At 49.9% G+C, this 10,773-nt stretch overlaps 5 protein-coding genes across 5 annotated transcripts; 2 read left to right on the top strand and 3 right to left on the bottom strand.

Annotated features, from left to right (window-relative positions):
• Positions 1-79: 79 nt before the first annotated feature.
• On the bottom strand, positions 80-816 carry F5Y00DRAFT_264916 (oxidoreductase domain-containing protein; the record flags this gene model as incomplete). The annotated part of the gene is made up of 2 exons (XM_048011723.1): positions 80-474; positions 555-816. 2 exons carry the CDS (start codon positions 814-816, stop codon positions 80-82), a joined length of 657 nt encoding a protein of 218 aa, XP_047861950.1.
• A 256-nt stretch (positions 817-1,072) lies between these two features.
• Positions 1,073-3,138, top strand: F5Y00DRAFT_150200 (cystathionine beta-synthase). The gene has a single exon (XM_048004518.1). The coding sequence runs from the start codon at positions 1,264-1,266 to the stop codon at positions 2,827-2,829; it is 1,566 nt and encodes a 521-aa protein (XP_047861949.1). The 5' UTR covers positions 1,073-1,263; the 3' UTR covers positions 2,830-3,138.
• On the bottom strand, positions 3,138-4,459 carry F5Y00DRAFT_150267 (P-loop containing nucleoside triphosphate hydrolase protein). Its single transcript, XM_048004519.1, has 2 exons — positions 4,441-4,459; positions 3,138-4,384 (listed from the first exon to the last, which is right to left on the bottom strand). Exon 2 carries the CDS (start codon positions 4,299-4,301, stop codon positions 3,447-3,449), a length of 855 nt encoding a protein of 284 aa, XP_047861948.1. The 5' UTR covers positions 4,302-4,384; positions 4,441-4,459; the 3' UTR covers positions 3,138-3,446.
• A 267-nt stretch (positions 4,460-4,726) lies between these two features.
• Positions 4,727-7,843, top strand: F5Y00DRAFT_244732 (ankyrin). Its single transcript, XM_048008875.1, has 6 exons — positions 4,727-4,918; positions 4,986-5,389; positions 5,444-6,253; positions 6,303-6,375; positions 6,436-6,700; positions 6,760-7,843. The coding sequence occupies exons 2-6, from the start codon at positions 5,132-5,134 to the stop codon at positions 7,550-7,552; spliced, it is 2,199 nt and encodes a 732-aa protein (XP_047861947.1). The 5' UTR covers positions 4,727-4,918; positions 4,986-5,131; the 3' UTR covers positions 7,553-7,843.
• A 97-nt stretch (positions 7,844-7,940) lies between these two features.
• On the bottom strand, positions 7,941-9,723 carry F5Y00DRAFT_244728 (glycoside hydrolase superfamily). The gene is made up of 4 exons (XM_048008874.1): positions 9,365-9,723; positions 8,970-9,255; positions 8,738-8,897; positions 7,941-8,681 (listed from the first exon to the last, which is right to left on the bottom strand). Exons 1-4 carry the CDS (start codon positions 9,480-9,482, stop codon positions 8,391-8,393), a joined length of 855 nt encoding a protein of 284 aa, XP_047861946.1. The 5' UTR covers positions 9,483-9,723; the 3' UTR covers positions 7,941-8,390.
• Between the last annotated feature and the right edge of the window lie 1,050 nt (positions 9,724-10,773).

Genomic DNA, 10,773 nt, shown 5'->3' with positions numbered 1-10,773 from the left:
CGCTCATCAATGACCCATTTTGTGAATCTTGAGACGTTTATTCACTATCATAGGGGTCTCCAAGGCTGGCCTAAACTATCTAAGCTTTCTCATACATGACGTCTGTCCTCATGGTGTACTTTGTTCCCTTTGTCACTATAACCCCTTCGTGATACATGTCCCTTTGTTGAAAAATTACTAAGCTTCCCGCCGTAGGATTAATATCTAATTTTCCTTCCCGAGGATGCTCAAAGTCCACTCCGAATCTCGTTGCGCCCCATTCTACGTCCTCATCACCATTCAGATATAAATGAGCAGTCAGATAGCTTCTAGCCCCGTCCTCGTCAACAAATTGCCCATCGCAATGCGGCCTAAAGCATTGAGCTGGACCGTACTTTAAAAATCCCAGCTCGTGTCTTAGCTGAGAGACTCGCCACGTCTCATTATGGATTATGGGGAACTGACCAGCAATGTCAAGAGCGTCATTCAAAATGACTACATTAGGAGGTATATGTGGGAGTATCCGCTCAGAAGACAATTAGCGAGAGCTCGGGATGTGTAAAATATCCGATCACAGAAACGGGAATTGAGGTCTAGGATCTGGTAGCTATCGTAAGTAGTCACTGTAGCGGCAGGCCAGGGGGCACCATTAGGTGGGCTGACGAGTTTAAGCAGGTCTGCACATTCACCTGGTGTGAGGATATCTTTATTGGTCATCACGAAGTAGCTCGCATACTCTTTTACTTCGGTATCGTTGAAGTCAACGATATGCGCTGAGATAGAGGCCGGAGCTGCTCGGTTGAAGATGTCTCCATCCTGACCATTATCCGATGCCATTTTGGGGTATGCGGCCTCTATGTATAGAAGCCAGCGTATGTAATTTCGAGAGTAGTATAGTAGGTTGATGTTAAAATTGGAGTAACAAGTGTGGATGTGAGATGAAGGCCGGCCTGGGCTAGACTTTCTACATTGCTACCTGTTAAGTCTATTCCTGAAATGCGCATATTGTCGGCACGTTTAGTGGGTTGGTTAGTGGGCTGGTGGGCTGGTGGGCTGGTGGGGTGGATTCGCAAATTCTCGCCTCATGCCGACTGCAATGGCGAGATTCCGTCTGACCTGAACAAAACTTTAAATTCTTCTGTATTTTAGGTAGTTATTCCTTCCCTCTTTTGCCCAAAAGATATTATATTTGGCTTTAGCATTTCTTCATATTCCTCCAAGAGGTCATCCCCGTCATCTAATCCTAGCTAATAACTAATATCTCCCGTCTTAAAACTGCCCGTCATGACTACCACGAACGGCACAGTACCTCATAACCCGCCGCATGCCTCGACGGTCATATCCGCGACCGAACTGATCGGCAACACGCCTTTAGTACGCCTGAACAAGATCCCGCAGTCTTTCGGCGTCGAGAGCGAAGTATATGCCAAAGTAGAACTCTTCAACGCTGGCGGTTCTGTCAAGGACCGCATTGCCTTGCGGATGATCGAAGAGGCCGAGCGAAGCGGCCGTATCAAGCCTGGCGATACCCTAATCGAGCCCACCAGTGGAAACACCGGCATTGGTCTAGCACTGGTAGGCGCGATCAAGGGATATAAGACTATTATTACTTTACCTGAAAAGATGTCTGCCGAAAAGGTTTCTGTGTTGAAAGCCCTAGGCGCAACCATCATCCGCACACCGACCCAAGCGGCGTGGGATAGCCCCGAGAGTCATATCGGCGTGGCGCGGAGGTTGGTTAAGGAAATCCCCAACGCGCACATATTGGATCAATACTCAAACGAGAATAACCCGCTCGCCCACGAATTTGGCACGGCCGAGGAGATCTGGGAACAAACCGGCGGCAAGATCACATGTATAGTAGCCGGTGCCGGAACAGGTGGCACCATTACGGGGTTGGCAAAGGGGCTGAAGAAACATAACAAGGATATCAAAGTCGTGGCTGCCGATCCCCAAGGGAGTATATTGGCTTTGCCCGAGGCGCTCAATGACGAGCACCGCGACGAGCCGTACAAAGTCGAAGGAATCGGTTACGACTTCATACCTGACGTGCTCGATCGAGAAAAAGTTGACAAGTGGTACAAGACGGATGATAAAGAATCATTCAAGCTTGCGCGACGGTTGATTGCCGAAGAGGGGCTGCTCGTTGGCGGAAGCTCTGGCAGTGCTATGAGTGCTGCGTTGAAAGCAGTCAAGGATCTCGGGTTGGGTAAGAATGACGTTGTCGTTGTCATCTTACCGGACAGCATCCGAAGCTATCTGACAAAGTTCGCGGATGACGACTGGCTTGCAGCCAATGACCTTTTGCCGCCTGCCGACTCGGCAGCAAAAGAAGCAGTGGCTGATATCGTTTCCGAGAAGAAGTCTGAGGACCCTTACTCCGGAGCAACAGTTCGTTCACTGAGACTGAAGCCGGTCCTCTCAGTTCTTGCCACCAGCCCGTGCGCCGAGGCTATCGAGACCATGCGCGATAAGGGCTACGATCAACTCCCGGTCCTTGCCAGCGCAGGAGGCAAGCTCGTGGGTCTCGTCACCCTCGGCAATCTCCTCAGCTACGTATCACGCGGACGAGCTAGCGGGCAAAGCCCGGTTAAGGATGTCATGTTCGATTTTGGCAAGATAGACGAGGTGGTTACCGACCCTAGAGAAGGAAAAGGAAGCAAGCGCCGCAAGTTTGTCGAGATCACGCTTGACACGCCTATCACGGAACTCAGCAGGTTCTTCGAGTGGAACAGCGCTGCCGTCGTCACCGAGCCTAGCCAAGGGAAAGCAAAAGCGCTCAGCAAGCCCCTCGCTGTGGTCACCAAGGTTGACTTGCTGACCTGGATGGTGAAGCAGGTTAAAGCTTGATCGAGGTTATATTTCTTACGGCAGTTATTTTTGTTGTCCGCTACTAAGCGACTGAAGGCAAGTCGTCGCATGGCGCTAATGTGGAATTTCATCTGGATCATAGACAGACCAACTCAATAATCTAGACTTGGGTGGGTTATACATGGTGGACTCAACATCTACAGACGGAATCGGTTATCCACTTTGGTTATTTACATAGGCATCGTTTGTAGAATACGGTGTCGTAATGAGATTACGTGTTATGGTACTAAAGTCATCTTTACACGATAAGCTGCGACATTGGGATGTTGTATCATATATCGATGCTTGGCATTAATACATATCCAATATATCGGGGATACGGACTCTGCTGCCGAGGTTTTAATAGGAGGTAGGTACGTTAGGCACCTCAGCTATTAATGATGATATGGAAAGCCCACCTCGTATAGCCGCAAGCTCGACTAACGAGGGATAATCTCACGTGAATACTCAATATGATATTAATGCTAGACCCTCGGCGGAATCTATAAGATATACATGAAGAGAACTTGGGGAAAGACATGGTCAAGCGAACTGCTAGCAACCAGCAATTTTGCTTCGCCCACCGAACCCAGGATTATTACATATTAAAGCGACGTTTAGATTCTTTCTGATATCCAATCCCACCACTTGTCTACCTTGCCATCAAGGACGCTCCCGCCGATCACGTCAACTTCGATATCGAACTCCCTCATCTGACCGAAGGAAAACTTCTCGGAGCCGTACTGACCCAGCCAATCGTCCTGTTCCTCGGACCCGACCTCATCCACGCCAACCCCCGAATCTAGCAGCCCTTTGCTTCGAGACCGTCTTATCCGGCCAAGTTCTGCCTCGAGGTTGCTCTTGACGAGGGAGGCGGGCAAAGCGGTGAATAGGTCTAACTTGTTCGCAGCGATAAGGACATGGATCGCGGTGGGTGCTTTAGAAGTCTTCCCGGCGCCCGTGCGTTTCTGCAGTGCGAGGAGCACATCGTATAAGAAGGATGCAGCGTCCGCTAAGCCATCATCCAGGCTAGCGGCGTCCAGCACATATATGATGCCCCGCAGCGTATTCGAGGCGATATGGGTCATAGCATGCTGATTTCGCAGCTTTCCATGCCCCGGAGTGTCGACGAGTAAAAACTTGCGGTGGGATCCTGGGGCATCGATACGTGCAGCTTCTCGAAAGGTAGTAGCGCCGTGATCATCGGAAACGGTTAGTTCGACAGACTGGGGAACCTGCGAGGTGTGCGTAGCGGCAGCGGAGTCGCCACGCTCAAGTAGGGTGAGGAGAGAGGTCTTGCCACCGGCGGGAGGTCCTGCGAGCAATATAGACGGGAGAGAAGTATAGGGCGTAGTTTTGACGATGTAGAAGTGTACGATAGTCGGTAGGAGGAAGACGATGAGGGCGCCGACGATGAAGATTTCGGTCGAAGGCGTGAGGAGGTACTCGAGGAGTTGCTTGAGAACCTCCATTTTCGCTGCGGTGCTGCGTCGCAATGGCAGCGAAAAGGAAAAGAGATGGGGGAAAGAAGAGTTGTTATTTAAAACAAGAGCAGCTTCTAGGTAAAGTTTAAATTTGCCAGGTCGTATACACGTAGGGAGGTTAGGTTACCTAAGGTTATCGTGCCATGTTGAAATTTGTACCTGCGGTATGTACGATCAACTTCGTTGGGTTACAGTGTCATCATTCGATGCCAAGTCTTAAACTTAGAGGGTCCCACTTTAGCTTAACGCATGTACCGTCCCATCGGGAGAGGTACGTACTCGACAAGCCGGGGTATCACCAGCCAGATATTGAACGTACGGTGGCTAGAGATTGCTAATGCCGCAATTAGAGAAAGTGGCTTAGCACTGACGACGGCTGGAACGGCAAGGCGGCACCACCAAATGTCACGGGCGCTTTTACGTAGCAGTGTAGCAAGTTGACGCGGATTGCTGACCTGATCTGATATATGATAATTCGAGGCAACCAACTCATTACCTACCTAATACATTAATGAAGTATCTTACCAAGTTACTCGAGCATCCTCGTCTAAGACTAAAGACTAATATGATGATGATGTTGTCTTTTTGAATTGGGCATCAAATTTGTAAGGAACCTTATTATCCATTCTGTTTGAATTGTATGAAATACAAGTGCCTAACTCTTCTTCTCAGCCAATTCCTTCTCCTTGGCGATCTCTCGCGATACTTCGATTCAGCTAGACTTTTTTTTTTTTTTTCGTTCCTTTGTTAATTAATAGCTCGGAAGACCTGCGAACCGACCGTCCTCCTTATTAACTCTTCAGGACTAGCCACGCGCGATGGCCCAAGATACATTATCAAATGCGAATTCCGCCGGCGCTCCGATACAGCCGTCTTCGAAAGGCCCTGCCGCCGCTCCGAAGCTCAACTCGCAAGAGATGGAGATGGGTAACCTTCCTAGCGGCGATCCGCCCCCGTCCGAACCGGATATTATGCAGATTGCTAGAGTAGGGGATATAGTAGCTATGGAAAAGCTTTTTGAGACGTCGGATTTTGACGCGACTTATACAGACGACGAGGGCATCACGCCGCTACACGTATGCGCTGGTCCACCCGTCTTCCTCTGATACCCTACTAACGATCCTTCGTAGTGGGCAGCTATTAACAACCAGTACGCGATGTGCAAGTTCCTCATCGAGAAAGGCGCCGACATAAACAAGAAAGGAGGCGAGAGCGTCGCGACGCCGTTACAATGGGCTGCCCAACGATCAAACTACTACACCGTCAACCTTCTCCTCCAACACGGCGCCGATCCTCTCATTACCGACGCACAAGGTTACAATACTCTTCACATCTCGACATTTAGCGGAAACGTCTTGTTGGTAGTATTATTGCTACACCAAGGCATTCCCGTCGACGTAGCCGATTCTTACGGGCATACGTGTCTCATGTGGGCTGCATACAAGGGCTTTCCTCAATGCGTAGACCTCTTCCTGCGATGGGGTGCGAGCGTGCACGCGACCGACGAACAAGGCTTCACAGCGTTACATTGGGGTCTAGTCAAAGGTTCACCGCTATGTATACTTAAGCTTCTGGAATACGGCTCGGACCGCTTCGCGAAGACGGGCACGGGGAAGACTCCCGCGATAACAGCGAAGGATCTCAATACCGTCAACGCCTGGCATAGAGCCTTGAAAGAATGCGGCTATGACGAGGACGGGCACGTCGTAACTCCCTGGTGGCCCGGCTCGTCTTTCTTTCTCAAGGACAAGCGCGGGTTTATGAATAAAGCCTTGTTTCTCTTGCCCATCCCGCTACTATTCACCGAGCTAGTAGTCATGGCTCACTTGCCTGTAATATTGTCGATACCAATCGCGCTCCTGATCGGGTTCGGCTTCCAGTGGGCTACCAATCAGATTCTCGAGTATGCCCCCCCAGATATGAGACATCTGCATAAGACGGTACGTATTCTCGGCCCGGGGAGAATGGTATATCACTAATAGGCCTCAGCCTTGGCTAGCAGGAATCTTTGCGGCATCTTTATTTTTGGTAGGCGTAAGGTGGATTTTGACGATATTCCCTGGTGAGTTTTTTCGATTTCTTGGCAACCCGATATTCGACACGCCAAGTTAACCAGTTTAAGCGACGTTTTCGCAACATCCGCTCCTCAACTTCACATTTCTCTTCTTCTACAGCCTGACGGCTTACTTTTATGCGGCGTGCATGGTCTTCGACCCCGGATACGTTCCCAAGCTCAACGGGATCGCGGAACAGAAAGCCGCAATCGACGAGTTGTTAAGCTTGTGGAAATTCGACGAGTCTAACTTTTGCGTCACATGCATGATTCGGACTCCTCTGAGGAGTAAACACTGCAGGCGATGTCAACGGTGCGTTGCGAAGCATGACCAGTAAGTACCACATCCAAAAGTCTACGTAATACGCGTCGGCGCCAACTCACACGATATAGTCACTGCCCCTGGGTAAATAACTGCGTCGGCGTTAATAATCACCGGCACTTCTTCCTCTACCTCGCCAACCTCGTCTTCGGTATCGTTTTCATCGATTGGCTGTTGTATTATTACTTTTCCGAGCTCCCCAAATCGGCCTCGAAGGGAGAATGCTTCATCTTGGCCGAATCTATATGTGCGGTCGTCAATGGCGATCCGTATACGGTACTACTCGGCATATGGACAACGCTGCAGCTTACGTGGGTGGGTATGCTTATTTTCGTACATTTTGTTCAGGTCGCACGTGCTATGACAACGTACGAAAATATGTACGGTATTCAAGACGGCTCGGCGTCATCGCTAGTGTCGGCTTTCACGAGCACCGGAGCACCCCTCGACCCGAACCATCCCGATGCTGCGGCTCCCCCGTCCGCGGCTGACGATCCCCTGGGAACCGGCAAAGGTGCGCACGCGCATAAGCACAAGGGGTTTCTAAAGCAGTGGGGTAGGCTCCTCGGTGTCGACACGTTCATCGAGACGGCCACAGGTCGGGGCGCCGCTACCGGGAAGACGATGCGGAAGAAGCGTAACCCCTATAACAAGGGCTTGGTACAGAACTGTCGCGACTTCTGGTGCGACCCGGCACCCATATTTGGGCGCAGGGAGACGGGCGACGCGATGTTAAACGGCGAGAGGATTAACTACACGGAGATTTATGAGAGCCCGGCCGCAATGAGCCTGGGGCTAGGCGGCGCAGTTTCAAGCGGGCGGAGGAGAGGCGGGTACGAAAGCGTAGCCGGTGACGAGGTGTAACGAGCGATTGTTTTAAATGGCGACATGATAGATCACTGAGGTTTATGACTTGGCGACGCCGAATATCGGGTTGAAGACTCGATGGCAAGTAACGAGTTACTTATTCCTAACGGCTCAGGGAATAAGGAATCAGCGTGTACATTATTGACTTGCGATATCTAACAATCCTAGTGATGTACAATGAAAGCGCAGACATTTCGGAGATGTTGTCAGCATTCAATTGTCTTCCGTGCTCCCGTATGATAAGTTCAATATCAGATTTGTGTTTACTATGTACATATGGTAAGTAACTCTTATTCATATTGCTTAATAAGGTCAAAAGAAAGTCCACCGTAAGAAGTTCTAACTATGTAATCTTGTTTGAACGAGAGACTAAGAAATAAATGCCGAAATGTACGTCCACGTGGTTCAAGATAGCCCACTCGTAACGATCTATAAAGTATCCCCTAAGGCTTCACGGAAACCCAGCAGGACGCCGATACGAGATCCAAGAAATCCGGTCTATCCGATGACCTTTGACCAATCCTGTAGGGCATTGGCGTCAGAAGCGCCCTTCACGACCGAAGCAATATCCACATCGCCCTCGACGAAGATACCGAAGGGGTCGCCGGAATCCTGTCTAGGGTCGTAGGAACAGGTCTTCTTAGGAAGAAACTGCCAGTACAGGTTTGGCAGACCAACTTTGTTGATATCGTTGGCTTGAGCGGGCAGCTCGCTCTTAGCGCTGTTGGCGGTAGTGTTAACCCCCCATTCCTCGACAAAGATGAGCTTGCCACCGGCCTGCTGAACCCATTTTTTGGCACCGCCAGACCATTGACCTAATGATGCGTTTAGCTGCTTATATTAAGCCAGGAGACAGATGTATTTCCAACACAGGAATGAACTTACCGGGGTTGTTAGACTGGCTACCAGCATACCGATGAATGGCGATCAGGTCGATCTCAGGGCACTGCGTAGCAGCCTCGATGAAGGTGCAGTCATGCGAAATGTCACCGCCGATACCTCCAGTCGCAATTTGGATCTTGTTGTTAGCACCCAGGACGTTGCGAAACTTCTTGGCGCGCCCGCAGAGCCAGTTCTTCTGGTCGTTGTTCTTGCAGACCGAAAGGTCTGGCGACATGGGTTCGTTCTACGTTTTTCGACAATGAGCATTCATAGATGCGGACTCGAAGAGATAGAACCTACCTGGAGGTCAAATGCCATGATTGCGTCGCTCCAGCTCTTCCATACCTTGCCGGAGTGGGCCCCCTTGTAGTTGAGAATATGATCGATTCGATTATCGTAGGCTTTGATGGCATCGTCCGAAGAATAGAATCCCGACTTACCAAACTTGGTGTACACATCCCTATATATTTTTAACCGTCCATTGTCAGTCCGAGTATAGTAGCTATGGACACCCGAGTAGCGGAGTACTTACTTTCGATAGTCATCAAGAAGCGAGTTTGCATCGTGAGGCGATATAATCGCCTTGATACCTTTCTGAGCTAGCTTGTTGACAACTTTATCAACGGCGTCCAGCGTTTTGTCATCGAACTTGCCCAACTCGGACTCCAGTGGCCCTACGTTAACCGCGAGATTACTGCCTTTTTCACAGTTGCCAGCGGCTTGTCGGTTTACCCACACACGCACGACTTTGACGCCATAGTTGGAAAGGTCCTTGATGTATCGATCTTGGTCTTGGTCAGACAAACCCGGGAGGAAGTCTAAAATACTAAGAGTTAGTGTTTAATTCAGACCGAGAACTTCGTCACACTTCTGGCCGCTAGTCCTATGCCGTTTTGAATTAAAGGAATATTCTTCGATATCACATACACAAGTTGGGGCCCATGAATGAATGGGAGCCTTCTCTCGGTTCGACTTCGTGTAGGGGAGATGCCATAACTCCCGGGAGCGCTAAAGCGCCAAGGCTGAGAAGCAGCGATGTCTTCATTTTTGCCAGCCGTATTGTTGTCTTCGTTATAATATGAGCAAGTTGTTTAATGTTAAAATCAGTGGTTGCTCTTGGATATTTATGCGAAAGCGCGGGGTAGCGTAAAGCTTTTATCACTTCCACTCTGGCCTGACTGTCAGGATTCTAGACGAGACATTCGGGACCAAAGACGTGTCCCATATGCATAGCCGTAGGCTTCCATAGCTAGGCTAGACTTCCTTGCTGAACAACTAAGTTGTCTCCACGATGTTTGGTCCCACCCTGTGATACTTCCACACCGTAGATCATAGTCCTACGGACCAAAAGGAATATACCGTTGCCATCCTATTTCCGGGCACGATTCGATCCGGTGCTAAGATTTAATTTCAGCTCGCAACATGAAGCTTAATAACTCCCTTTGAGGTTAAACTATGACATCAACCCCTAAGCTGACACATGAATAGGACTCTCCTATTTAATACTTATTGGCAAGATGACATAACCCACGATTCAAAGGGGGAATATCGTATATATTGCGGGAACAGACTAAGCTTCCTCGAATGCACGTGGTGACTCAGGTTTTAGACGGTGGCTGAGGATAATGGTGGTAATTTCGCACCATCAGGACCAATTGAGATAAACCCTCATGAAGGCCGCAGCGAACGTGTCGTTAACTCACCATTAGAACCATAGAAACTATTAAGATCAGCAGCTAGGAATACCGCTTCTTAATACCACAATATCCAAAAATATGTTGGAGTTAAATAAGCCTAAGTATCTTACATATCTAAATTTAAGGACGCATATGCTTCAACCTTGATCTGTCAGCCCCTTTCATGTTCGTTAAACTACAACCGAGCCCTTCTAAGCAATCCATATATTACAATCCCCGCCTTAACCCCAACCCAACCCCAACCCTGAGAACTGCAACCCCGTAAGCCCGAGTCAACCCGTCCAGTAACCGCCACCCGTAAGGGCTCGTGGCGGCCAGGGGCCACGCTGGGTTGGCTGTGCGTGGGGACCGGCCTGGTTGCCATGTGCGGCGGATAGCACGGCGCTCATGAACGCGCATGTGGAAGCCGAAGCCGTAACACCCGTCGTTACCCCCCGGCGGCCGTCAACGTGCGGGAAAAGACAGGGTTAGGGTAGGGTTAGGGGTAAGGGTTAGGGTTAGGGTAGGGTTAGGGTTAGGGTTAGGGTAGGGTTAGGGTTAGGGTTAGGGTTAGGGTTAGGGTAGGGTTAGGGTTAGGGTAGGGTTAGGGTTAGGGTTAGGGTAGGGTTAGGGTAGGGTTAGGGTTAGGGTAGGGTTAGG

Source organism: Daldinia vernicosa (genome assembly GCF_022497035.1).
Source record: "Daldinia vernicosa strain CBS 139.73 unplaced genomic scaffold F5Y00scaffold_48, whole genome shotgun sequence".
Taxonomy (NCBI): Eukaryota; Fungi; Ascomycota; class Sordariomycetes; order Xylariales; family Hypoxylaceae; genus Daldinia; species Daldinia vernicosa.
The sequence above is the reverse complement of the archived record's forward strand: the minus strand, read 5'-3'. Positions and strand labels throughout refer to the sequence as shown.